We start from the raw sequence: 27,869 nt of genomic DNA on the forward strand, positions 1-27,869 counted from the left end.
GTCGCTGTAGCCTGGGGGCTTTTGCCAGCGGCGCCGGGGGCCTGTGTGCTGGGGCAGCGGGCGCTCCCTTGACCTCGTCCTCATCCTGTGCGGCCGGCCGGGTGAGGCCGGGCCCGCGTAGGGGGCAGGCGGCGGCTGCCTCCGGCGGAGGTGCCTCGCGGCTCCCGGGCGGGCCCGCGCCTCGGCGGCGTGCTCCATGCATCCGGAGCCCGCCCCGCCCCCGAGCCGCAGCAGCCCCGAGCTTCCCCCGAGCGGCGGCAGCACCACCAGCGGCAGCCGCCGGAGCCGCCGCCGCAGCGGGGACGGGGAGCCTCCGGGAGCCCCGCCGCCGCCGCCGCCGCCGCCCGCCGTCACCTACCCGGACTGGATCGGCCAGAGTTACTCCGAGGTGATGAGTCTCAACGAGCACTCCATGCAGGCGCTGTCCTGGCGCAAGCTCTATTTGAGCCGCGCCAAGCTCAAAGCCTCCAGCCGGACCTCGGCTCTGCTCTCCGGCTTCGCCATGGTGAGCTCGGGCCACCTTGCCCTCCCCTTTCTGCTGTCCCGGCTGCTCCCTCCCGCAGCCCCGACGGGGCCCACTGGGGAGCGAGCTGGGCGAGCCGGGCGGGCCGGGGTGAGGGGAAGAGCTGTGAGAAGCCGTCGTGAGCGCTGCGCAAGGGGCAGAGGTGCTGCTGGACGTGAGCACTAGTGGGCGCCGAGTACTCCGATCTGGGGTGGTGACAAGCCATACCAGAGTCCGGGCTTTGGGGGCTTGGGTGCCTCCACATGGACTTGCTTGCCCCAGCAAGAGTGGTAGATGCATCCCGAAGTTAGCTCTGAAAGAAGCCCGCCCCACGTGCGTTCAGTGGGGAAAGAAGGGACTCAAAAACTAACCCAGCTGGGGGCGTCAGGAGGTGGGGACGAGGACCAAGACCTTGAGCTGTCTTGTGCCCCCGCACCCGAGGCCGGAAGGTGTTAGCTCTGTTCTTTTATCAACTCGTAGAGGGGATTTCCTGACACCCCTTTTCCACCGCATTTTCCGAGAGCCTCAGCCTGGGGGTTTGACAACCAGTCCGCACCCTCAGTTTTTCCTCCAGAAACTTGCCACTGAGTCACTGAGTGTGAGGGAGGAGAGAGGGACGTATTCCCGTTGAATGGGCTCTTTCTTTTTTAGTTTTTCTTTTTTCCAAGACGGAGTCTCTCTCTGTCGCCCAGGCTGGAGTGCAGTGGTGCAATCCCGGCTCACTGAAACCTCCACCTCCCGGGTTCAAGCGATTCTCATGCCTCAGCCTCCTGAGTAGCTGGGATTACAGACACCACGCCCAGCTAATTTTTGTATTCTTAGTAGAGACAGGGTTTCACCGTGTTGGCCAGGCTGGTCTTGAACTCTTGACCTCATGATCTGCCCACCTTGGCCTCCCAAAGTGCTGTGATTACAGGCGTGAGCCACCTCCCCCGACCCAATGGGCTCTTTCTTGATCTAGGGGATAGGCTTGCTTTCCTTTCCCCACCATCCTAAGGAGCTGGAGTGGGAAGCCTCTGAGGTGTGGAGTGGGTGAGGCTGCCGATGGGCCTGAGAAGTGGCTCTGGGGATACCCTCAGGCTTGGCATATTGAAGTTTCTCCGGAAGCAGGGGACTACATAATAACTACATTATTACCACTTTCGGTGATATCAGCCTTTGTGAATGGACTCTGCCCCCGCCCCCCAGTTCTGTAGACCAGAGCACTCCTGCCCCCGCCACCAGTGAGCTAAGCCCTTGGCCTTGAGGGAGGGAGTGGCTGCACCCTTCGTGTTTTCTTGGGAAGGGAGTGTGTCTGGAACTCTCCCTGCTTTGCCTTGCAGCAGAGCCTGAATTTTTTAAGGCCCAGAGCGTGCTGGGCCACATGGAAAGGCCAGGAGATGGGGAGTGGGCAGCAGCCCTCCCTGCTCAGCTACTTGCTGCCTGTGTGACCTCAAGCAACTCACTCTCCCTGTCTGGGCCTCAATTCCTGAATCGATCAAAGAAGGCTGCTACTCCAGAGTTTCTGTTTGGGAATAAAATTGAGGGAGCCCCTGAGAGGAGATCAGGGAGTGTGTGTGTATAGACAGCACTCTCAGTTTTAGTTTAGACAGCACGGAATTCTGCTCTGTTAGTTTCAAATCCTGAGAGACCAGGTTCTGCCTCCTGCCTGAAGAATCTCTAAAAGCAGCCGGCATTTACTAAACACTCACTCAGTGCTAGGTGCCTTATCTCCTGGGCTTACTCCTCAGCAACCCTCTGTGATGGTTTTGTCAAAGGGCTTTCCCAAGACTGCACAGCCAGTCCCGTGGAGCAGGATTTGAACCCGGGTCTGTTAGTGTTCAGAACTTGCTCAGGCACTTGTACCCATTGCGGTGTATAGGAACTCTGATTGATGTCCAGCCAGGGACATGTTAAGACAGGCCTAGGAAATGAAAAATAGGGCAAAAGAGTTTCTTTTAAGCCAAAGAAAGTTTTATAATTGGTGGTGGGCGGGGAGCTACCAGCTGTCAGCTTTTCCCTGCATCGCTCCGGGTTTAAGATAATGGTTCCCCCTTTTCTTGTGGTCATGAGTTTATAGCTGCCCCAAGCTCCTTCTCACTCCTGAGGGGTGAGATCCAGATGAATGACATTTTCCTGCCTTCTCAAGTCCCCTCTTCCTTTCAAAGACAGGCCTCAGGCCTCATGGTCAAATGTCACCTCCTTCCTCTTGCTAAAAACAGTGTGAGGAAGTCAGGAGACTGGGGCAGCCAATGGCTTGGAGTGGGCTTTGGCCCACCCTGTCTGTCTCTTGGGGACTTTTCTTTTCCCCTTCCTGGGTGGAGAAGGCTTGCCGGCTCTGCTGATGGAATCCCCAAAGTTCTGCAGGCAGGGAAGGACCAAACCCCAGGATACTCTCCATTCTGCCGTTACAAGAGGGTAACTGCATGTGCCATGAAGCTGGAAATCTATAGGAGGGATGGGATTGGGTGCAGGGTCTGACCATGCCCCACTCCCACTTAGACACCCAGCCTGTAAGTGAGCTTCAGAGAGGAGAGGGTGCCAGCAGCCCCAACGCCATGGTAACAGAGCGACAAGTTTCCTGAATTACTCTCCCTTGGCCTGTGAGTCAGCATAACTGACTTCCTGCCCCCAGAGGGCTTCCTTCCCAGAGACCTGGAAAGTCAAGGGATGGGGTCACCAGGTGAGATTGAGGGAGGGTCTCCCACAAAGCCTGGAGGGGATTGAGAGGTTCCCCACTTCACAGGTAGAAGGGCCTGGCCAGGTGGCCAGGAAGTGTTGGGGATGGCCGGTGAGTGACCTCAGGCAAGAGGCTTTACCTCTTTGAGGCCAGTTTTCTTTTTTTTTTTTTTTTTTTCCTTTGAGACGGAGTTTCCTCTTTGTTGCCCAGGCTGGAGTGCAGTGATGCGATCTCGGCTCACTGCAACCTCCGCCTCCTGGGTTCATGCGATTCTCCTGTCTCAGCCTCCTGAGTAGCTGGGATTACAGGCACACGCCACCTCACCCGGCCTCTCATTTTTGTATTTTTAGTAGAGACGGGGTTTCACCATGTTGGCCAGTCTGGTCTCAAACTCCTGACCTCAGGTGATCCACCTGCCTTGGCGTCCCAAAGTGCTGGGATTACAGGTGTGAGCCACCGTACCTGGCCAAAGCCAGTTTTTTTTATGTGTACGGAGATGGCACGTATCCTGCTCTCCCATGGACTTGCATGAAGATTCATTTTGAGACCAGACCGGTCCCATGAAACACAGAGGAATTTTCAGGGTCTGATGACGCACACCTTGCCTGGACCCTCTCTGAGCTGCAGATGAGTTTCTTGCTCCAGACGGCATTTCTAGGAACGGCAAGCCTCAGGTGCGCCATCCTCCAAACTCTAACGAGAGATACAAAGCAAGACGGCCTGGACGCAGTGTGGGATCAGCATCCTGTAGAGCTCCTCAAGCCCACAGTAGTCTTGTGGGCTTTGAATCACGCCCTCTGTGCCTCAGTTGACACTTCATTGAGAGGCAGCCAGCCTCAGCCTGACCGCGTCCCCTGCAGGACTGGTGAGCATATGTGGCGATCTTGTCTGCTGGGGAAGGCAGGCTGTAACATTAGCCTAAGCAGAAGATAATTGGGAAGGTCAGTCTGCTGCTGTAAACAAAATGCTTTCCATGACCTGGGATCAATTATTTTTGGATTATCTGCCTCCTCAGTTCTCTGCCTGCCAGCAGCACCCTTTTGTTCCCACGTTCTAGAGCTGGTTCAGAAGTTGCCTGTAATTTCTATGAAAATGAGTTGGAAGGAAGGACTCAAATCATAAGACACTGAGCCTCTGTGACGTGTTCCGAGTTGAGGGACCATGTAAATGAGCAAGAAATTGCTATTACTATTCTTAGTACTGATCACCGATAGTAATTATTATTGCTGTTGTTGATTGGGCTGTTGCCGTAGGCTAGATGGTGCCCCACGTAGCATGTTGTGTGATCTTCCTATAACCAGGTGAGTATAGGTGGTCACTGAGAGGAAAGATTTGCCCAAGGTCACCTGGCTGGGAAGCTGCAGAGCCCTGTGGCTGTGGTGTAGCACCCTTGCTGTGGGAGAGGAAGCATCAGAGAGTGTAGGAGAACAGAGGTGAGAAGCTCAAGCAGAGCAAGGTCAGAACAGACACCTGAGCAAGACAAGTTGGTTCAGATCCCAGCTCTACCTCTTATAAGGGCAAGACCTTAGGTAAGTCATTTAACCTTTCTCAGTCTCAGTTTCCTCATCTTTAAAATGGAGTACAGCCGGGCACGTTGGCTCACACTTGTAATCCTAGCACTTTGGAAGGCCGAGGCGGGCGAATCACCTGAGGTCAGGAGTTGGAGACCAGCCTGGCCAATATGGTGAAACCCCATCTCTACTGAAAATACAAAAATTAGCCGGGTGTGGTTGTGCATTCCTGTGATTCCAGCTACTCGGGAGGCTGAGGCAGGAGAATTGCTTCAACCCGGGAGGCAGAGGTTGCAATGAGTAGAGATCGCACCACTGCACTCCAGCCTGGGCAACAAACAGAGTAAGACTCCATCTCAAAAAAAGAAAAAAAATTGCAAAGCACTTACAGTGTCTGACCCAAGTATCCCAGATACTTGCTTACCCTTTTTTCCATGGTGTTAGGGCTACTAAGGGTTAACTGAGTTAAAATAATCTGGTTCTTGCTGAGCCTTGAGTGTGGTGGAGTTAGGACTTGAGAAAGAGCCTTCAAGTCACAGGAAATGGCAGGAACAGTTAAAGATGAGAAATGACAGGGCCTAGGGGAAAGGTACAGGGGCTGTGGTTGGGGTTGAGGGTCTTCAGGAAGTAGTAGAGAACGGTGAATTTAGCCAGGCAAGATAATGGAGGGCCTTGATTGGGTGGGAAATTTGAACTCTTGGATCGGCAGCAGGGAGCCATTGAAGGTTTTAGACAGGAGTTACATGATGAATTCTATGATGGTGGTGGTGGTGGTTGTGGTTACTGTTTACTGAAATCCTGTCATGCCAGGCATGAGCCTGAACGCTTTTCTTTCATTCTTACTGAATCCTCACCATAGCTCTTAAAAGTATGTACTGTAAACAGGAAAACGAAGGCTCCTAGAGGTTAAGATTCTCCAGCTAGTAGCATTCAAGCTCTGGTCTGTCTGGCTGGGAGCCATTTCCACTTTACCACCCTCTGGTTTCCACCACCCATGCAAGTTGTTAACTGGGCCTTTGAGATCTTCCAGACGTGAGACTCTGCGTGCTGGATTTGCACGCTGGGCTATGGAGAAAGGGAATTATGCTGTGTTCCCCAAGGGGAGGGTGCTTCCTGCCTAGCAGAGAAGACGTTTGTAAAATTTCACAAGTGCCTGTGGCACATTTTTGGAATTTTGACTAAGAGCAGTGTTGAGCTCCACTGACTGCCCGGTCCCTGGCTAATGAAGGATAACTCTGAGTAGGTTTCTAAGACAGCCCTAAGGTAATCAATGTGGGGTGGGGGTGAAGGGTAGAGTTCCTGTAGAGAAATAAAACTGAATATAAAGTTTAAACACTGACAGCAGGCCAGGTGCAGTGGCTCACGCCTGTAATCCCAGTACTTTGAGAGGCCAAGGTAGGAGGATAGCCGGAGCCTAGGAGTTGGAGACCAGCCTGGGCAACATAGGGAGACCCCGTCTCTACAAATAATAAAAAAAAATTAGCCAGGCATGGTGGCAGATGCCTGTGGTCCCAAGGACTTGGGAGGCTGAGGCAGGAGGATCACTTGAGCCCAGAAGGTCAAGGCTGCAGTGAGCTGTAAGGGTGCCACACTCCAATCTGGGTGACAGAGTGAGACTCTATCTCACAACAAATAAAATAAACATAGACAGCAGATTTCTTTCTGATGGGGTTTCTAAGGGTTCTTTAATATGATCTCTGGAAGGAACATCTCAGACTGCTAAGACCACAGACTTTTCTTCAGATGATAATCTTGTGGGACTATTATTTGATAGCCCTCTTTGGGGATCATTGATGTCACCCAGGGGTCAGCTGGCTTTTTGTGGAAAGGAGCCACCAGGTCTCAGTGGTAACTCTTCAACTCTGCTGTTGTAGCTGGAAAGCAGCACGGATAATAGGTGAGTGAGTGGGCATGGCTGTGTGCCAATAAAACTTAATTTACAAAAACTACTGTCTGCAGGCTCTAGTTTGCTGACCTCTGATCTAAGCCAATCTTTTTTGTTTGTTTGTTTTTTGAGACTGAGTTTTGCTCTTGTTGCCCAGGTTTGAGTAGAATGGTGCGATCTTGGCTCACTGCAGCCTCTGCCTCCTGGGTTCAAGCGATTCTTCAGCCTCAGCCTCCCGAGTAGCTGGGGTTATAGGCATGTGCCACCATGCCCGGCTAATTTTATATTTTTAGTAGAGATGGGGTTTCTCCATGTTGGTCAGGCTGGTCTCGAACTCCCAACCTCAGATGATCCGCCCAGCTCGACCTCCCAAAGTGCTGGGATTACAGGTGTGAGCCACCATGCCCGGCCCTGTCTCCAAACTTTTGAGCTTATACCCTTATCAAAAAATATTTATGGCTGGGCACGATGGCTCACGCCTGTAATCCCAGCAGTTTGGGAGGCTGAGGCTGGCAGATCACGAGGTCAGGAGATCGAGACCATCCTGGCTAACACGGTGAAACCCCGTCTCTACTAAAAAATACAAAAAATTAGCCGGGCGTGGTGGTGGGCGCCTGTAGTCCCAGCTACTTGGGAGGCTGAGGCAGGAGAATGGCGTGAACACGGGAGGCGGAGGTTGCAGTGAGCTGAGATCGCACCACTGCACTCCAGCCTGGGCGACAGAGTGAGACTCCGTCTCAAAAAAAAAAAAAAATTAACCAGGCGTGTTGGTGTGTGCCTCTAGTCCCAGCTGTTTGGGACGCTGAGATGGGAGGATCACTGAACCCGAGAGGTTGAGGCTGCCGTGAGCTGTGATTACCCAATTGCACCCCAGCCTGGGCGACAGAGTGAGACCCTGCCTCAGAAAAAGAATTAGCCGGTTGAAGAGAAAGTCTGGGTCTGTGCCCCCCGACCCTGTATGCAAATTCAGCCTATTCATGGCTTGTAACAAATGTAGTAAGTTGCAACCAGCACATTTTGTTGTTTCTTTCTTTTGATAACTTTGGTACCAAGCTCCTGGCCGTTTTTAGAATGAGATAAGGATGAAATGAAACAAAGTCGCAGCGCACATTGCATCTTGCAAGACCTTATTGGTGTGCTGTAAGGCTAAATGTTGACTGATGAAACTTTTGTTTCTGTTATAAACGCATGTGTGTCTATTTATAGAAACGTGGAGTCCTGGACTGTCATGGTCAAGACTTTGTAAACCACTGCATACTAGACCTCAATACCCTCTTAAGAGATGGTTTGCATTTGAGGTGGGGCTGGCAGGCTCAGACAGCTCCGGGTGACGCTGCATGATTGCAGCCTAGAGGGCCTCATGTTCCAGGCTGCAGCCACACACCCTCCTAAAAGGGTGGTCAAGAAAAGAACTAGGCCGGGGGAAGGAAGGCTGTGGGAGCTGAGGTCAGGCCCAGCCTGGGAGGGCTGCCTCAGAGGGCCTGGACTGGCAGGTGCCCGGTGCCCAGGGTCTCCATGGAGCCCAGCAGGAGCCAGGAGAGATAGCTGGCACTCAGGCGAGGTGGGCTGACGCCTGGTACAGTCTGCCAGGGCCACCCAGGCCCTGCCCTTCGCAGAATTAAATAACCCTCTTCTTGGCCCTTGCTAAGGTTTGGCATCTCTAGCCAAAACCCTACTGGGGGGATCCATGGACTAGCGTGAGGTGGGGCTGGTGGTCTTTCGCCTTTCCTATCCCTTATAGGGTTTGCCTCGCCAGGTTCAGGCGGCCAGTGGCTGGCTGGGGGCTGTTTATTTTGGGCTGACGGGCTATATTTACCTTGTGAAGCTGCATGCGATCTGATCTGATCCAATCTCGCTGGGGCTCAGCTGGGGATCTGGCAGTCAGCTGCCAGATCTGCAGGGCCCCTGGGCCCTCACCCTCCCCACCCGAGGGGAGATTTCCAGAGCAAGAAGTAGCCTGGAAAAAGTGGTGGTATTTATTCCTGTGAATTTTTCATCCAGCTCCGTGACACGTGCCAACCGTTCCTTTCTTCTCACTTTGAATCATTCTTTTACACAGCCCCCTGAACCCTGTGGCATTGAACTTGGTCCCAAGTGTGGGCACATAAAGCCTGCCTATGTGCACGGAGTTCCAGGAATCGTAGGATCCAGTGAGGGTAATGGGGTTTCTTCCGGAGCCGGGCAGCAGGCCCTTTCTTCTTCCTCGGACAGCCTCTCCCCTCTCCGCAGCCCAAGACCTCAGGGAGAGCTGGCGACTGTGGGTGTCCCCGGGCCACGTGCGTCCCAACAGCTGCACTGCTTTCTGGCCCTGAAGCCTGTGGGTGTGACTAACGGTGTGGAACGCGGTGGTCTCTGTCCTGTGGAGGTGGCCATCAGGCCAGGTGTGGCGTGGAGTGCACATCCTTGTGGCTGGGGTTTGGAGCTGGAGCTGCCTCTAAATATAGCAAGCGAGGTCCAGAGTCGGGGTTGGAAGGTGGGCATATGGGGTCCCTGTCTCCAGCCTGAGCTGAGGGTATCCAGGCACTATTTCTCTTCCATGGACTTCAAGCTCTGTTTTTCTCCTTATTTCTTTTCTTTTCTTTTTTTTTAGAGATAGAGTCTTGCTCTGTTGCCCAGTGTGTAGTGATGTGATCATAGCTCACTGCAGCCTGGAACTCCTGGGCTCAAGGGATCCTCCTGCCTTAGCCTCTCAAGTAGCCGGGACTGGCTGGGCACGGTGGCTCACACCTGTAATCCCAGCACTTTGTGAGGCTGAGGCAGGGAGATCATCTGAGGTCAGGAGTTTGAGACCAGCCTGACCAACATGATGAAACCCCGTCTCTACTAAAACACAAAAGTTAGCTGGGCATGGTGGCAGGCGCCTGTAATCCCAGCTACTCAGGAGGCTGAGGCAGGAGAATCGCTTGAACCCGGGAGGGGGAGGTTGCAGTGAACCGAATCATGCCACTGCACTCCAGCCTGGGTGACAGAGTGAGACTCCATCTCAAAAAAAAAAAAAAAGGTAGCTGGGGCTACAGGCATGCCCACTATACCCAGCTAATTTTTTTTTCTGTATGTGTGTGCAATAGGGTCTCACATTAGCGCTACCATGCCCAGCTAATTTTGTATTTTTAGTAGAGACAGGGTTTCTCCATGTTGGTCAGGCTTGCCTCGAACTCCCAACCTCATGTGATCTGCCTGCCTCAGCCTCCCAAAGTGCTGGGATTGCAGACATGAGCCACCGCGCCCAGCCCTGTGTTTTTCTTTTTTTTTTTTTTTGAGGCGGAGTCTCGCTCTGTTGCCCAGGCTGGAGTGCAGTGGCCGGATCTCAGCTCACTGCAAGCTCCGCCTCCCGGGTTCCCGCCATTCTCCTGCCTCAGCCTCCCGAGTAGCTGGGACTACAGGCGTCCACAACCGCGCCCGGCTAATTTTTTTTTTGTATTTTTAGTAGAGACGAGGTTTCACCGTGGTCTCGATCTCCTGACCTTGTGATCCGCCCGCCTCGGCCTCCCAAAGTGCTGGGATTACAGGCGTGAGCCACCGCGCCCGGCCGTGTTTTTCTTTTTAACCAAGATTTGTTGAGCTGCTGTAGCTGGCGCTATGCTAAACATCTAGATATGAAAACTACATTTAATCTCAGCCACCATGTGAAGGAGGTGCTCCTTTGCCCCTTTCGTACCCGGGCTGTGGAGCCAAGTGGACTTGGTTTTGAATCCAGCAGCAGAGTAACCCTTTGGACAGCTGACATCACCTTTCTGAGCCTCAGTTTCCTTGTTTGTGAAAGAAGGATAATGGTATTAATAACTCATGGGATTCTCTTTTTTTTTTTTTTTTTTGAGACAGACCGTGCTCTGTCACCCAGACTGGAGTGCAGTGGTGCTATCTTGGCTCACTACAACCTCAGCCTCCCAATTAGCTGGGATTACAGGTGCCCACCACCACACCCCAGCTAATTTTTTTTTTTTTTTTTTTTTTTTGGAGATGGTGTCTCACTCTGTTGCCTATGCTGGAGTGCAATGGCACGATTTCAGCTCACTGCAGCCTCCACCTCCAGGTTCACACGATACTTGTGCCTCAGCCTCCCAATTTTCTGGGATTACAGGTGCGTCCCACCACACGCAGCTAATTTTTTTGTATTTTTAGTAGAGGCGGGGCTTCACCATGTTGGCCAGGCTGGTCTTGAACTCCTAACCTCAAGTTATCTGCCTGCCTTGGCCTCCCAAAGTGCTGAGATTACAGGCATGAGCCACCGTGCCCGGCCCACGCCTGGCTAATTTTTGTATTTTTAGTAGAGACAGGGTTTCACCATGTTGGCCAGGCTGGTCTGGAACTCCCGGCCTCAAGTGATCCGCCCGCCTCAGTTTCCCAATGTGCTGGGATTACAGGCATGAGCCACCACGCCTGTCAGCCTCTATTTTATAGATGTGGAAGCTGTGGTACAGAGAGGTTGAGAACCTTATCCAAGGTCAATAGCTGTGTAACTGGAGGAGCCAGTTTGCAGCCAGCCGTGTGGTGTGCTCTGTGGTCCTGACTGCATAGAGGGGGAGAGACACTACCTTGAGGGTGGCTGGGGTGCAGGTGAGGCACCAAGTAGGAAGCAGAGTAGGACTGTAGACCTGTGTACAGGCCCCTCATACACACCCCAGCGGCCAGCTCAGGGCCTAAGACACCTAAAGGCTCCAGACATTTCCAGTGAGTGGATCAGTAGCAGTGGACCTGGGGCAGCTCACTAACGGCCGCTGCTGCTTGTCCTGTCTCCGGTTTCAGGTTCCGGGGTGGCAGACCAGAGCAGGAAGAGGAAGTGCTGGGGGTGGGGAGGTGGCAGGAGACACTGGCTGCTGGAAGGGGCTCTCCTCTTCCAGGTGTGGGCAGACCCGGGTGCAGAGACAAGGGAGCTGCAGGATGTGGCCCTCCACCTGCCGTGGCCTGGTGACCTGTGCCACGTCTTGTGTCCAGCACCCACATGTGCTGAGACACCCGCACCCGCATGGACTCAGAATTCTCAGGGCTGGCTTTCGGCCACCAAAGATCTTAAACACGGTAGAAATTCTGATGGCATTGCCCCAAATTTATATGAGTTTGAAATGTTTTGTTAACGCCTGGACTGAAAAGTACATACCGACATCCACTGAGGGCATTCTTAGACAAAAGCCTGCGAATCCCGTTGAAATTGTCAGAACAGTCCTGTCAATAAATGATACTTGGCTGTTTTAAGGAGAGTGTCAAGGCCAGGTGCGGTGGCTCACGCCTGTAATCCCAGCACTTTGGGAGGCCGAGGCGGGTGGATCACGAGGTCAGAAGTTCGAGACCAGCCTGGCCAACATGGTGAAACCCCATCTCTACTAAAAATACAAAAATTAGCTGGGCGTGGTGGCAGGCCCTTGTAATCCCAGCTACTCGGGAGGCTGAGGCAGGAGAATCACTTGAATCCATGAGCCAGAGGTTGCAGTGAGCTGAGATTACACCATTGTACTCCAGCCTGGGCGGTAGAGTGACTCCATCAAAAAAAAAAAGGAAAGGATAGTGTCCACCATCTTCAGATTCTCAGAGATATCCGACCCCAAGTCAGATCCAGATTGTGACCTTCATCTCACTGCATCCCCTTCTTTTATGGGTGGAGAGGAGGGTCTTGGCCAAGGTTACGGGTGAACAGGCAGTTATGGAGCTGGAACATGGGTTTGCCGATTTGACCTGGCGTTCTTTCTGTCTGAGTGTGCCCCTCTGCAGGAGGGTAGAAGCCCCAGGAGGATGTTATAAAGAGACTGTGGGGTGGGGATGAGGTTCCTAAACTGGGTAATAATAAAGCTCGCTTTTATTGAGGGTTTGTTGTGTGCCAGACACTACCTGGTTTACATGGATTGACTCTTAATCCTCACAAGAAGCCTTCGAGGCTTGTCCCATTTATTCCCATTTTACAGATGTGGAAACAGAGGTGCAGAAAGTTGAGAGCTTGCCAGAGTCATACAGCCTAATCAAGGGCAGGGGAGTCAGGGTCGAAGCCAGGCAGACTGTAAAAGGAGAGCAGTGGGGAAGGAAGGAGCCCACACCCCTACCTAGGGCAGGAGGGGTGAGGACAGGAATTCCCTGCTTGCTGGGGGCCAGGCTGGTGTGCGGCTAATGGAGAAACTTCAACATTAGGCTGTCCACTCTGAGCCTGCCACATACATAGCAAACACCTTATAAAGAGTCACTGTCCTTGATGGAATGACTGCCATAGGTACCGCCATCTCCCTACCCCCGTCCCTCCAGCCCTCATGGGTTGACCGTGGTTGTGTGCCCACTGCTGGCTGTTCCCAGTCCAGATCTGATGAGCTGGCTCCTTTGCATGGGGGTGACTTGCAAGGCCCAGGTGAGGAGCAGCGGGTGTCTGGCCTGGAGCATGCTCCTGGTGACCTCGGGTCCACAGGTCTCCAGGAACTTGGGACAGCTGGTGGTCAGCCCTGCAGCTGGGGAGGAGACAGCCCCAGGGTGTACTGGCCACCCAGCCTGCACCAGCTGAGCCTGTCGCTTCTGGGAAGCCTGCTCTGTACTTCTCAGATCGTGCACTGTGTTCTCAGAAGGGCCTGGGTGTGCCCTGGGAGAGCAGCCACCACCCCTCTGCATGTCCTCAGAGCAGGGCATGAAGGAGAAGCCTCTGCTTGAGTGTGAGGATGTGGGGCCAACAGGAATGGTGGCGGGTGATTGCTTTTTTAAATGCTTTTATTTTAACCATAGTAAAACACGTATAACAAAATTTACCATTTTGACCACTGATGGTGGTTGGTGTTAATTTTAATTTAATTATTTAATTGTTATTATTTTTGAGTTAGAGTCTCACTCTGTTGCCCAGGCTGGAGTGCAGTGGCATGATCTCAGCTCACTGCAGCCTCCACTGCCCGGGTTCAAGTGAGTCTCCTGCCTCAGCCTCCCAAGTAGCTGGGATTACAGGAGTGTGCCACTACGCCCAGCTATTTTTTTAAATTTTTAGTAGAGATGGGGTTTCACCATGTTAGCCAGGCTCGTCTCCAACTCCTGACCTCAGGTGATCCACCCACCTCAGCTTCCCAAAGTGCTGGAATTCCAGGCATGAGCCACTGGCCCCGGCCTGATTTTATTTTTTTTAGAGAAAAGGTCTTGCTCTGGTGCCCAGACTGGAGGGCGGTGGTGCGGTCATAGCTCACCACGAACTCAAACTCCTGTGCTCCAGCAATCCTTCTCCATCAGACTCCCAAGTAGCCAGAACTACAGGTGTACACCACCACCCCCAGCTAATTTAAAAAAATTTTTTGTAGAGGTGAGGTTTCTCTGTGTTGCCTGGCTGCTCTCTAACTCCTGGCCTCAAGCAGTCCTCCCACCGCGGCCTCCACAAAGTGTAGAGATTACAGGCGTGAGCCACTGTGCCTGTCCTGCGGCTGGTTTCTAATACCTGACCAGGTGGTAATAGCCGTGATTTGGGAGGTGGTACCATGTACCAGCTCTCATTTAATTGTTAAAAATAATTCTATGAATTGGCTGGGTGTGGTGGCTCATACCTGTAATCCCCGCACTTTGGGAGGCTGAGGCGGGCAGGTGGATCACCTGAGGTTGGAAGTTCGAGACTAGCTTGGCCAACGTGGTGAAACCCTGTCTGTACCAAAAGTACAAAAAAGTAGTCAAGTGTAGGCACATGCCTGTAGTCCCAGGTACTTGGGAGGCTGAGGCAGGAGGATCACTTGAACCCAGGAGGTGGAGGTTGCAGTCAGCTGAGATCGCACCACTGGGCTCCAGCCTGGGCAAAAGAACACGACTCTGTCTGGGGGAAAAAAAAATCCTATGAACTAGTATTATATCCCTATTTCTACAGATAAGAAAGTTGAGGCTTAGAGAGGTTAAGTGACTTTCCCAGGGTTGCACAGTTAGTGAGTGCCAGGACTGGGATTCAGATCCAGGCGGCCTTGGCTCCTGCTCTCTGTAGGACTTTATGCCACTCTCATCCCCAGGTGAATAGGCCTTACTATCCCCATTATAGATAAATGAAAACTGAGGCTTGGAGAGGCCACGCGACTGACCAGGGTCGCAGAGCCTGACAGGAGGAGAGCCAGGACTGAAGATTAGCAGTGGGGGCTGGGACTGCTGGCACTCATTCCGCCTGTCCCCCTGCAGGTGGCGATGGTGGAGGTGCAGCTGGACGCTGACCACGACTACCCGCCAGGGCTGCTCATCGCCTTCAGTGCCTGCACCACGGTGCTGGTGGCTGTGCACCTGTTTGCACTCATGATCAGCACCTGCATCCTGCCCAACATCGAGGCAGTGAGCAACGTGCACAACCTCAACTCGGTCAAGGAGTCCCCCCACGAGCGCATGCACCGCCACATCGAGCTGGCCTGGGCCTTCTCCACCGTCATTGGCACACTGCTTTTCCTGGCCGAGGTCGTGCTGCTCTGCTGGGTCAAGTTCTTGCCCCTCAAGAAGCAGCCAGGCCAGCCGAGGCCCACCAGCAAGCCCCCCGCCAGTGGTGCAGCCGCCAACGTCAGCACCAGCGGCATCACCCCGGGCCAGGCAGCCGCCATCGCCTCGACCACCATCATGGTGCCCTTCGGCCTGATCTTTATTGTCTTCGCCGTCCACTTCTACCGCTCACTGGTCAGCCATAAGACGGACCGACAGTTCCAGGAGCTCAACGAGCTGGCGGAGTTTGCTCGCTTACAGGACCAGCTGGACCACAGAGGGGACCACCCCCTGACGCCCGGCAGCCACTATGCCTAGGCCCATGTGGTCTGGGCCCTTCCAATTCTTTGGCCTTACGCCCTTCCCCATGACCTTGTCCTGCCCCAGCCTCACGGACAGCCTGTGCAAGGGGCTGGGCTTCAGCAAGGGGCAGAGCGTGGAGGGAAGAGGCTTTTTGTAAGAGAAATTTCTGCACTTTGAAACTGTCCTCTAAGAGAATAAGCATTTCCTGTTCTTCCAGCTCCAGGAAGAGCCGGAGGGGGCCAAAGTGGGGCCACACACTCGCTGTGTCCCCTCTCCTCCCCTGTGCCAGTGCCACCTGGGTGCCTCCTCCTGTCCGTCTCAACCTCCCTTCCGTCCAGCGTTGAGTGTGTACATGTGTGTGTGACACATAAATATACTCATAAGGACACCTCCTTCCTGTGTCTTGTTTTTATTGGGCCTGGGCTACTGGTATTATGCCTCACCCTGATTAGGTGAGCCTCTACGAAACTTAAAACAAATTTTAAGCCAGGTATGGTGGCACACACCTGTGGTCTCAGCTATTCAGGAGGCCAAGGCAGGAGGATCTCTTGAGCCCAGGAGTTTGAGACCCCATCTCAAACAAAAAATGCAAAAATTAGCCAGGCATCGCACCTGCAATTCCAGCTCCTTTGAGAGATTGAGGCAGGAAGATTGCCTGAGCCCAGGAGGCCAAGGCTGCAATGAGCTATGGTAACACCACTATACTCCAGCCTGGGCAACAGAGGGAGACGCTCTAAAAAAAAGGAAACCTTTGCTCGGCACGGTGGCTCACGCCTGTAATCCTAGCACTCTGGGAGGTCGAGGCGGGCAGATCATCTGAGGTCGGGAGTTCGAGGCCAGCCTGACCAACATGGAGAAACCCCGTGTCTACTAAAAATAGAAAATTAGTCGTGCGTGGTGGAGCATGCTTGTAATCCCTGCTACTCTGGAGGCTGAGGCAGGAGAATCGCTTGAACCCGGGAGGTGGAGGTTGCGGTGAGCCGAGATCACGCCACTGCCCTCCCACCTGGGCAACAAGAGTGAAACTCTGTTTCAAAAAAAGAAAAAAATTCAACATTTTATTTTGAGAAATTTCAAACCTACAAAAAGTTGCATGAATAGTGTCTATCTGAAATACATATTCAGTCTTTTCTTTAGAAGTCTTTTTTTTTTTTTGAGACAGAGCCTCACTCTGTCACCCAGGCTGCAATGCAGTGGCACAATCTGTAAAGTCACCGTGAACACTGACTTAGCACATACCGAACCATCGCTCCTAGGAGAAATACAGGGTTGCGTTCCTGTGAGCTTTGGTCATGATATTTTCATCAGCTGATCAATATGTAATCTTGTTCTATGTGTATTTCTGTTTAAAGAAATATACATACATACATATATATATATATATGGTTGAGTTGTTACCATTGAACTCACAGCCCACAGGACTAGAACACATGCCTAAATAAAGCTTATCTAACATACCTATTTTCTCCATATGTGTGTCCATCATAACCATCTTGCATTGAGGAATATTAGACAGCATTCTAGTATTACACTTGGGGACAATTTTGTTTATTCTACTTTATTTTATGTGTGTGTGTGTATATATATGTATATGTGTATACACACATAATATACATATGTTTTACACATAAATATATATGTCATATACGTGTGTGTGTGTGTGTGTGTGTGTGTGTGTATATATATATATTTTTTGAGACAGAGTTTTGCTCTTGTTGCCCAGGCTGGAGTGCAATGGCACTATCTCAGCTCACTGCAACCTCCACCTTCTGGCTTCTTTTTTTTTTTTTTTTTTTTTTTTTTTTTGGAGGCCAGATCTTTCAGCTCTGTCATGTCAGGCTGGTGCAGTGGCCGGATCTGGCTCACTGTAAGCTCCGCCTCTGGTTGCCATTCTCCTGCAGCCTCCCGGTAGCTGGGACTATGAAGCCCTTCACAACACTTGACTAGTTTTGTATTTTAGTAGAGATGGGGTTTCACCGTGTTAGCTGGGATGGTCTCGATCTCCTGACCCTCGTGATCCGCCCGTCACCGGCCTCCCAAAGAATGTGGGATTACAGGCTTGAGCCACCGAGCCCGGCCTCTTCTGGCTTCTTTCTTCTTTCTTCTTTTTTTTCTTTGAGATAAAATCTCACTTTGTTCCCCAGGTTGGAGTGCAGTGGCACAATCTCCGCTCGCTACAAACTTTGCCTCCCAGGTTCAAGTGATTCTCCTGCCTCAGCCTCTTGAGTAGCTGGGATTACAGGCATGCACCACCGTACCCAGCTGATTTTTGTGTTTTTAGTAGAGACAGGGTTTTACCATGTTGGCCAGGCTGGTCTCGATCTCCTGACCTCAAGCAGTCCACCTACCTTGGTCTCCCAAAGTGCTGGGATTACAGATGGGAGCCACTGCACCCAGCCCACCTTCCGGTTTCAAGCGATTCTCCTGCCTCAGCCTCCTGAATACTTAGGATTACAGGCACCTACTACCACACCCAGCTAATTTTTTGTATTTTCAGTAGAGATGGGGTTTCGCTATGTCGGCTGGTCTGGAACTCCTGACCCCATGATCCACCTGCCTTGGCCTCCCAAAGTGCTGGGATTATAGGCGTGAGCCACTGTGCCCGGCCTAATATATATATATATATATTTTTTTTTTTTTTTTTTGAGATGGAGTCTTACTCTGTTACCCAAGCTGGAGTGCAGTGGCACAAGCTATTGTGCCCAGCCATGTCCAGCTAATTTTTCTAAAAAATTTTATCAAGATGGGGTCTCGCTGTGTTGCCCAAGCTGGTCTTGAACTCCTGAGCTCAAGTGATCCTCTTTCCTTGGCCTCCCAAAGCAGTGGGTTTATAGGCATGAGCCACTGCACCCAGCTGGGAACCATTATAAACGGAAAAATCACCAACAAAAAGCATAAAAATGTGGAAAATGTGACACTAAGTAGACCATGAAAAGGACACTTGTTTGCAGTATGAGAGCTGAGACAAGAAAGCAGAGTGTCCTCGTGCTCGACCCCTCAGGAAACTGGCAAAGTCACAGACACTGACTGAAGGCTGAGGAGGGACTGTCTTCCCTGAGCCATGTGCTGTAGTTACGCATATGGTCCTTCATGCCTAAATACTCCTCCTAAAACTAAGGACATTTCCCGATGTAACGACAATCCAGTGCTGAAATCCAGGCAATTATCAGATACAACATTCCTGTTCAGTTTCCTAAATATCCCAGTAATGTCCCTTCCAGCCACGTTTTTTCCACTTGAGGATTGTGTATCACAATGAGATGTCACTTCCTAGTCTCCTTTATTCTTTTTATTTCATTATTATTTTTTTGAGACAGAGTCTCACTCTGTTGCCCAGGCTGGAGTGCAGTGGCGTGATCTTGGCTCACTGCAAACTCTGCCTCCTAGGTTCAAGTGATTCTTCTGCCTCAGCCGCCCGAGTAGCTGGGATTACAGGTGCCCGCCACCACACCTGGCTAATTTTTGTATTTTTAGTAGAGAAGATGTTTCACCATGTTGGACAGGCTGGTCTCAGACTCCCAGCCTCAAGTGATCCACTCGCCTTGGCCTTCCAAAGTGCTAGGATTACAGGCATGAGCCACTGCGCCCAGCCTTAGTCTCCTTTAATTTGGAACAATTCCTCAGCCTTTTTTTTTTTAATTTGTTTGTGTTTGAGACAGGGACTTGCTCTGTCACCCACACTAGAGTGCAGCCTCAGCCTCTTAGGCTCAAGCAATCCTTCCATCTCAGCCTCCTGAGTAGCTGGGAATATAGGCACATGCCACTACGTCTGGATAATGTTTGTATTTTTTGTAGAATCAGGGCCTCTCTCTTGCCCAGGCTGGTCTTGAACTCCTGGCTTCAAGGGATCCTCCCACCTTGGCCTCCCAAAGTGCTGAGATTGCAGTTGTGAGCCCCGGCACCCAGGCTAGCCTTTGTCTTTAAATTTCTTTTTTTTTTTTTTTTTTTTTTTTTTTTTGAGACAGGATCTTACTCTGTCACCCAGGCTGGAGTACAGTGGCATGATCACAGCTCACTACAGCTTTGACCTCCCAAGCTCAAGCGATCCTCTCACTTCAGCCTCCCAAATGGCTAGTACTACAGGTGCCTGCCACCATGCACAGCTAATCTTCATATTTTTTGTAGAGACAGGGTTTTGCCATGTTGCCCTGGCTGTTTTTTTTCACTTTTTTGTGGAGACAAGGACTGACTGTGTTGCCCAGGCTGCTCGCAAACTCCTGGCTCAAGAGATCTATCCTCCCATCTTATTACAGGTATGAGCCACCATGCCTGGCCCAGATGTTGTCTCTTTATTATAATCAGATTGTGCATTTGGGCAGGAATATTATGTAAGTGAGATTTTTATCAGGATTTGTTTAAAATAACAAAATAAGCAGGCATGGTGGCTCACTTGTGATCTCAATACAGAGAGGCTGAGGTGGGAGGATCGCTTGAGCCCAGTTGTTCAAGACCAGCCTGGGCATCTTGAGACCCTGTCTCTACAAAAAACAAAAAGATTGCCTGGGCATGGTGGTGGTACACCTGCAGTCCCAGCTATTTGAGAGGCTGAGGTGGGAGGACTGCATGAGCCTGGAAGGTAAAGCCTGCAGTCAGCAGTAATGATGCCACTGCACTCCAGCCTGAGTGACAGAATGGGACTCTGTCTCAAAAATAACATGAGAATATCGGCCGGGCACAGTGGCTCACGCCTATAATCCCAGCACTTTGGAAGGCTGAGACGGGCAGATCACTTGTAGTCAGGAGCTCAAGACCAGCCTGGCCAATATGACGAAACCCTATCTGTAATAAAAATACAAAAATTAGCCAGGTGTGGTAGTGCACAGTAATCCCGGCTACACAGGAGGCTGAGGCAGGAGGATCACTTGACCTCGGGAGGTGGAGGTTGCAGCGAGCTGAGATCACGCCACAGCACTCCCACCTGGACAACAGAGGAAGATGTCTTAAAAAAAAAAAAGGCTGGGCATGGTGGCTCACACCTGTAATCCCAGCACTTTGGGAGGCCAAGACTGATGGATCACAAGGTCAGGAGTTCAAGACCAGCTTTGGCAACATGGTGAAACCCCGTCTCTACTAAAAATACAAAAATTAGCTGGGCGTGTTGGCACACACCTGTAATCCCAGCTACTCGGGAGGCTGAGGCAGGAGAATTGTTTGAATCCAGAAGGCAGAGGTTGCAGTGAGCTGAGATTACACCACTGCACTCCAGCCTGGGCAACAGAGCAAGACTCCATCTCAAAAAAAAAAAAAATCATTATGTGCAGTTGCTATTCTACGCACTATGCATCAACTCATTTCACCCTCGGCACCCTTATATGGTGGGTACTATTATTAGCTCCACTTTGCCGAAGGTAAAATTCATGCCCGTGGAAGTTAAGTAAATTGCCAGGATTTGAACCTGGATGGTCTGACTCAGAGCCTAGGCCCTCACAAAGATCTTACTTGGGCTGATTCTGGCTTTGTTTGAAATGGGCGGCTGGGTATGGTGGCTCACACCTGTAATCCCAGCACTATGGGAGGCTGAGGCAGGTGGATCACCTGAGGTCAGCAGTGTTTGAGATCAGCTTGACCAACATGGTGAAACCCCATCTCCACTAAAAATACAAAACTTAGACAGGTGTGGTGGTGCGCACCTGTAATCCCAGCTACTTGGGAGGCTGAGGCAGAAGAATCACTTGAACCTGGGAGGTGGAGGTTGCAGTGAGCCAAGATCGCATCATTGCACTCCAGCCTGGGCGATGAGCAAAATTCAGTCTCAAATAAATATATATATACATACATACACACATTACATACATACATACATACATTAAAGAAATGTTGGAAGCCCCAGCTGCATGGGACCACCTTCTTACAGAGCAACAGCGAGCAGCAGCTGCACTGCCGCCACACTCTCCCCAGGGCCTATTTTTTCCACAGTCCCCAGCACTCCCTCTTATCTCACACCAGGCCAGCTTCACTCGTGTGACTTTCTTGGCCTCATTAGGCCTTTGAGTTTGAGATTTTTGTCTGTCCCAAACACCTAATATATAAAGCGGTTATGCTCATGCCTGTAATCCCAGCACTTTAGGAGGACGAGGCAGGTAGATGACTTGAACCCAAGAGTTTGAGACCAGCCTGGGCAACGTGGCAAAACTCTGTCTCTACACAAAATACAAAAATTAGTTGGGCGTGGAGGCACGCGCCTGTAATCCTAGCTACTCGGGAGACTGAGGCGGGAGGACTGCTTGAGCCTGGGAAGTAGAGGGTGCGGTGAGCCTTGATTGTGCTACTGGACTCCAGCCTAAGTGAGGGACCCTGTCTCAAAAAAGAACAGTTTAAACCAATTTTTAAATTAGTTTTATAAAATAACGTAGTCTGGCTGAAGTGAAATGTGGGTGGAGCATCGGCAGGCCTGATATTTCTCTTTCTTCTATCATTGTTGTCCCAGGTGCTTCACAGAACCCCAAGACTCTGGAGAAACACAATTTGGAAAGTGTGGACTTGAGTTCTTGTCCTGTGCGGACTGGGACACAGTGAACGGCAGCTTCATAGTCTGGGTGGGGAAGGGGACCCTCCTTTTCCCTCCAGCAGCATTTGGAGTCCTGTGTCACATGCTCCGGGATCCACACTTCTTTTTTTGTTTGTTTTGTTTTGAGACGAAGTCTCATTCTGTCACCCAGGCTGGAGTGCAGTGGTGAAATCTTGGCTCACTGCAACCTCCGTCTTCCGGGTTCAAAGGATCCTCTTGCCTCAGCCTCCCAAGTAGCTGGGATAACAGGTGCACATTACCACGCCTGGCTAATTTTTGTATTTTTTGGTACAGATGGAGGTTTCACCATGTTGGCCAGGCTAGTGTTGAACTCCTGGCCTCATGTGATCCACCCGCTTCAGCTTCCCAAAGTGTTGGGACTACAGGTATGAGCCACCGCGCCTGGCCTAATCCACACTTCTGAAGGGTATCAAGTAGGATGGGGGAGGACCTCTGTGAACTTTCGGTGCTCCCCAGAGAAGTCCTGGACATTTTTTTTTTGAGACCAAGTCTCACTCTGTTGCCAAGCTGGGGTGGCGGCGATTTCAGCTCACTGCCAGCCTCTGCCTCCTGGTTCAGGGTTCCTCCTGCCTCAGCCTCCCAAGTAGCTGGGACTACAGGCATGACCCTGCCTTAGCTAATTTTTGTATTTTTGCTTGGTGAGAACTTCACCCGGCTTTGGCCCAGGCTGGTTTCCCAACTCCTGACCTCAGGTGATCCACCTGCCTCCAGCCTCCCAAAGTGCTAGAGTTACAGAGTGAGCCACCGGCCTTAACCGTCCTGGACATCTTTTCGCATTCCCCTAGTTGACCACCTCCCTACTTCCATGGGATGAGATCCAGCTGGAATCATTTCCGAGCTAGGATCCTGTTGTCCTGGGTTCTTGTTCCTAAACTGTCCTGGACTCAAGACTCATCAGCCTGGCTTGTCAAATGCAGGTTTCAAAGCCCTTGGATTCTGATTTAAGTAGCTCTGGGTGTGTCTTTGGAATCTATTTCTAACAAAGCACCCGAGGTGCTCTCACACCAGACAGCAGACAACCTCCTAGCTAGAACACAGTCTCTTGCTTCATTTTTTAATATTTGGGGTATAGTACATTCGTAGCTTCCAAACACGGCAAGAGAAAGAAGTTGTTGTAAATACGATCCCCAGTCTCCTGGAACAACCATCTTTTGCCAGTTTTTTGTGTTTCGTCTGGGACATTTTATGCATAAACAAACACCCTCTTCCCACTTTTTTTTTTTTTTTTTTGAGATGGAGTCTTGCACTCTGTTGCCCAGGCTATGGAGTGCAGCAATGTGATCTTGGCTTGGTGATCTTCGCTCACCACTACCTCCTGGGTTCGTGATTCTCCTGCCTCAGCCTCTGCCAGCTGGGACTTAGCAGTGGCTGGGCATGTAAACTGGGGACAACGTTTGTTTTGAGCTGGTCTTGAACTCAGGACCTCTTGATCACTGCCTCAGCCTCCCAAAGTGCTAGGATTACGAGGCATGAGCCATCATGCCGTTCCTCACTTTTTAAATGGTAACCAACATAGCCACTCTCCTGCATTTAGAGCAGCTAGACCTAAAGTTTAAGCACAGTACTAGCTTGATGACTTATGATCCTCGGAACCTCAGTTCCTCTCCGTCGCCGAGAGATAACAGACCACTGTTGTCAGAGTCAGGAAGAGATGCTTATGAAGCTTCAACTGGGGCCGCAGGTCGGTGGAGTCTTCCCGTATCGGGATTCTCGGTCGTTAAGGTGATCAAATGAAACCGAAGACGAAACCCGCCAGTGAACCCTGCATAAACCAGAACAAAGAACAAATAAGGTCAGTGTTCAGAACTGGCGCCGCTGCGGGTTCTTAACCAGTCGGCGTGGTATTCAGGGTTTTCAACATGGTGTGTCTCGCTGTGTCACCCAGGCTGGAGTGCAATGGCGCGATCTCGGTTCACTGCAACCTTTGCCTCCCAGGTTCAAGAGATTCTCCTCCCTCAGCCTCCCAAGTAGTTGGGATTACAGGTGCTGATTTTTTTTTTTTTTTTTTTTTGGTAGCATGGTGACATTGCACCATGCTTAACAACATCCCTGGTCTTTACTCACTCAATGCCAGTAACCTTCTTCCTGCCTGTTGTGACATCAAAAATGTCATACATTGCCAAATGTCCCCAAGAAGGAGTGGGGCTGAGGGGGGACAAAATCCTACCCACAGTTAAAAACCACCACCTTATCTCATCCTCACAGTAACTAACCACAGTAACCCCAGGTGGCAAGTACTGTTAATGCCCCATATTGCAAGTGAGGAGACCTACGGAACAGTCTGGGTGACATCCCCAAGAAAACACAGCTCCGAGATTCACACCCAGGCAGTGTGACTCCAGAGCTCACCTGCCCATTATGCAAGAGAACATCTGATCTCTCAAGAATGTTGCCCTGTTTGGTTGGGAGCAGTGGCTCACACCTGTAATCCCAGCATTTTGGGAGGCCAAGGCGGGCAGATCACAAGGTCAGGAGATCGAGACCATCCTGGTCAACATGGTGAAACCCTGTCTCTACTAAAAATACAAAAAATTAGCCGGGCATGGTGGCGGGTGCCTGTAATCCCAGCTACTCAGGAGGCTGAGGCAGGATAATTGCTTGAACCAGGGAGGCGGAGGTTGCAGTGAGCTGAGATTGTGCCACTGCACTCTAACCTGGGTGACAGAGAGACTCCGTCTCAGAAAAAAAAAAAAAAAGGCCATGCTTGGTGGCTCACTCCTGTAATCTCAGCACTTTGGGAGGCCGAGGTGGGCAGATCACAAGGTCAGGAGTTCGAGACCAGCCTGACCAACATGGTGATACCTCATCTCTACTAAAAATACAAAAATTAGCTGGGTGTGGTGGTATGCACCTGTAATCCCAGCTACTCGGGAGGCTGAGGCAGGAGAATGGCGGGAACCCGGGAGACAGAGGTTGCAGTGAGCCGAGATTGTACCACTGCACTCCAGCCTGGGCAACAGAGGGAGACTACTGGAAAAAAAAAAAAAATTACCTGGGGAATTTTCTGAAAGCTCAGGCCTCACCCCGGATGAATTAGATGTGAATCTGTGAATCTCTGGGCATGGGACCTGGGCTTCCACAACTTTGTAAAGTTGCCATGGGATTTCAAGGTTGAGAGCCTTGTGTTAGGTTGAGAAATGGTCAGGAAATTTTATAATCTCAAATCTTGGCAGCCAGTGTGGCAGGATGCAGACCTTCTCTCTGGGTTATCTGGGTTATCTCACAGGGGACCTGCCATTTCTTTCTCTTTTTCTTTTCCTTTCTTTTATATTTAAAATTTTTTTTGTAGAGTCAGGGTCTTGCTATGTTGCCTAGGCTGATCTCGAACTCTTGGCCTCAAGCAATCCTCTTACCGTGGCCTCCCAAAGTGCTGGGATTACAGGAATGAGCCGCTGCACCTGGCCTAAGACCTGCCCTTACTCCCCCAAGCTAAGCCCAGGCAGCCCAGCCAAGGCAGATCTTCCCTCTTCTAAACCTGAAACCCCTCCTGAGCCCCCTCGAGTGCCCCATCCTTACCCCATAGGCCCAGGCTTATACCACCTGGTTATTCTTTATTGTCATGCACTCCAGGATGAGATCAGAGAATGAAGAGGGTCTTGAGGCCAGCCTGGGAGAGAAGCACCAGCCTTCCTATTGGCAAGGAACGACCCAGTGCTGGGGGGAGTGAGGGGCCCTCTGAGGGTGCCAGGGGCACGCCGGGAGCCGCTGCTAACTCCTCCAGACAGAGCCGCACTGGTCTGAGGGATCAGGTGATGCAGGCTCGAATTTCTCCTGAAGCGTTTTTTTTTTCTCTGCAGGGGAGAGGGGGATAGTGGAGCTGGCATTTGAAAGACTCTGTACCAGTGTCCTCTCCTCAAACCCTCACATCGTGCTCAGGAGGGCTTGGACTGGACAAGACCCCACTGGACAGATGTGCAAATGGAGGCTGAAGGCCAACTGCCTTACTCAAGGGTGTTCAGAAGCCAGACCACCTCCTTTCAACCCCGTGCCCAGCCCAGTTATGTGGCCCAGGGTGCAAACAGAAGGTTTCGAGCAGGACTGGAATATACTGGTCTTCAGTGAAATGTTTTTTTTGTTTGTTGTTTGTTTGTTTGAGACAGAGTCTTGCTCAGACTGGAGTGCAGTGGCACAATCTCAGCTCACTGCAACCTCCACCTCCCAGGTTCAAGCAATTCTCTGCCTCAGCCTCCTGAGTAGCTGGGATTACAGGTGGCTGCCCCCATGCCCGGCTAATTTTTGCTTTCTTGCGGAGGCCCCTCCTGGTCGCCTACCAGGTTGAGTGCAGTGGCCGGATCTCAGCCCAACGCCCGGCCCCAGGTTTACGCTTATTCTCCTGCCTCAGCTCTCCCGGTAGCTGACTATGCTCACCACCTCGCCTCGCTAGTTTGTATTTTAGTAGAGACGGGTTTCACCGTGTTAGCCAGGACAGTCTTGCTCTCCCACCTTGTGATCCCACTTCCCATCTCAGCCTCCCAAAGTGCTGGGATTACAGGTTTGAGCCACCTGCCTGGCCACTTTTTTGTGTTTTGAGATTTGAGTCTCGCTCTGTCACCCAGGCTGGAGGCAGTGGCTGACCAGCTCACTGCAAGCTCCGCCTCCGGGTTCACGCTTCATTTCCTGCCTCACCCCGAGTAGCTGGGACGGGCCAAGTGACCGCCTCGCTAAGTTTCTTTTTAGATTTTAGAGAACGTAGGTTTCACTAGGGAAAGAAGATGGTCTCACAACCCCAACCCAACCCCATCCCGCCTCCCAAAGTGCTGGATTACAGGCTTGAGCCACCATACTCGCCAATTTTTGCATTTTTAATACAGATGGGTTTCACCATCTGGGCTGCTTGTCTTGAGCTCCTGACCTCGTGATCCACCCACCTCGGCTTTCCAAAGTGCTGGGATTACAGGCGGAGCCACTGCACTGAAGTTTGTTTTTTTTTGAGACGGGAAAGTCTGCTCTGTCACCCAGGCTGGAGTGCAGTGGCTTGATCTCAGCTCACTGCAGCTCCTCCTCCGAAACCACGCCATTCTCCTGCCTCAGCCTCCCAGTAGCTGGGACTAGTAAACCCCACTTCGCCTGCCAGTTTTTTTTGTATTTTTAGTAGAGATCGGGTTTCACCGTGTTAACTAGGATGGTCTCTCATCTCCGACCTCAAAATCCGCCTGCCTCGGCCTCCCAAAGTGCTGGATTACAGGAGCTTGAGCCACCGCTACCGCCGAAGTTTTGTTTTTGAGACGGAGTCCCATTCTGTCACCTTAGGTTGGCAGCAGGTAGATTCAACTCACTGCAAGATGGAGACCTCCCGGTTCAAGCATTCCCCTGCCTCAGCTTCTCTCAGCTGCTGGGAATACAGATGCTCAAGCAGTCCAGCTAATTTTTTTTTTTTTTTTTTTTTTGAGACAGAGTCTTGCTTAGTCAGCCCCAGGCTGGAGTGCAGGCTGATCTCGGCTCACTGCAAGTTTCCTCCCCGGTTCACGCCCCATTCTCCTGCCTCAGCCTCCCAGTAGCTGGGACTACAGGGCCTCACCGCTAATTCTTGTATTTTAGTAGAGACGGGGTTTCAATTGCAGCTAGCTGTGATGGTCTCGACCTCCTGACCTCATGGATCCTACCGGCCGGCCTCCCAAGGTGCTGGGATTACAGGCGCAGCCACCGCCCGCCATGCCTGGCTAACTTTGTATTTCTTTTTAGTAGCACAGGGTTTCACTCATGTTGGCCAGGGCTGGACTTTGAATTCCTGACCTGCAGTGATCCGCCTGTCTTGGCCTCCCAAAGTACTGAGATCACAGGCAAGAGCCACCACATGGCCAAAAGGGGTTTTGAAAAGGAAGAGTCAAAAGGACACCCGACTGTAGGAGGCAAGAAGCCTGCCCCTCTGGGATCTTGCTCCTCCCACCCCAAGCCCTTTGGAGACCCCAGGAGATCTGTGCATTGTTCCAGGCCCTGTTGCCTCAACCACATCAGAACGCAGGCGGCTCACCTCTTACCTGGCATCAATCTCCTTCCTCTGTCTTCTTGAACATTGCCAAGGCTTTATGCTTAGCACACCATCAGGGTCTAGGATTTGACCCGGGAGGGAAATGCCAGCAGGCTGGGTTTGGGAG

General features: G+C 51.5%; 1 protein-coding gene and 1 long non-coding RNA gene across 3 annotated transcripts; one reads left to right on the forward strand and one right to left on the reverse strand.

The window, feature by feature from the left end:
- Positions 1-15,638, forward strand: ORAI1 (ORAI calcium release-activated calcium modulator 1). The gene is made up of 2 exons (XM_003907291.4): positions 1-505; positions 14,658-15,638. Exons 1-2 carry the CDS (start codon positions 197-199, stop codon positions 15,258-15,260), a joined length of 912 nt encoding a protein of 303 aa, XP_003907340.3. The 5' UTR covers positions 1-196; the 3' UTR covers positions 15,261-15,638.
- On the reverse strand, positions 6,328-27,800 carry LOC108581151. Of its 2 annotated transcripts, none has more exons than XR_004176232.1 (3): positions 27,753-27,800; positions 25,291-25,565; positions 6,328-6,546 (listed from the first exon to the last, which is right to left on the reverse strand). It is a non-coding gene; the product is annotated as an uncharacterized LOC108581151 (long non-coding RNA). The 2 variants fall into 2 exon arrangements; XR_004176231.1 differs by lacking the exon at positions 6,328-6,546 and adding an exon at positions 21,522-21,695.
- Between the last annotated feature and the right edge of the window lie 69 nt (positions 27,801-27,869).

The sequence above is a fragment of the Papio anubis genome, chromosome 9 (assembly GCF_008728515.1).
Source record: "Papio anubis isolate 15944 chromosome 9, Panubis1.0, whole genome shotgun sequence".
In the NCBI taxonomy this organism is placed as follows: Eukaryota; Metazoa; Chordata; class Mammalia; order Primates; family Cercopithecidae; genus Papio; species Papio anubis.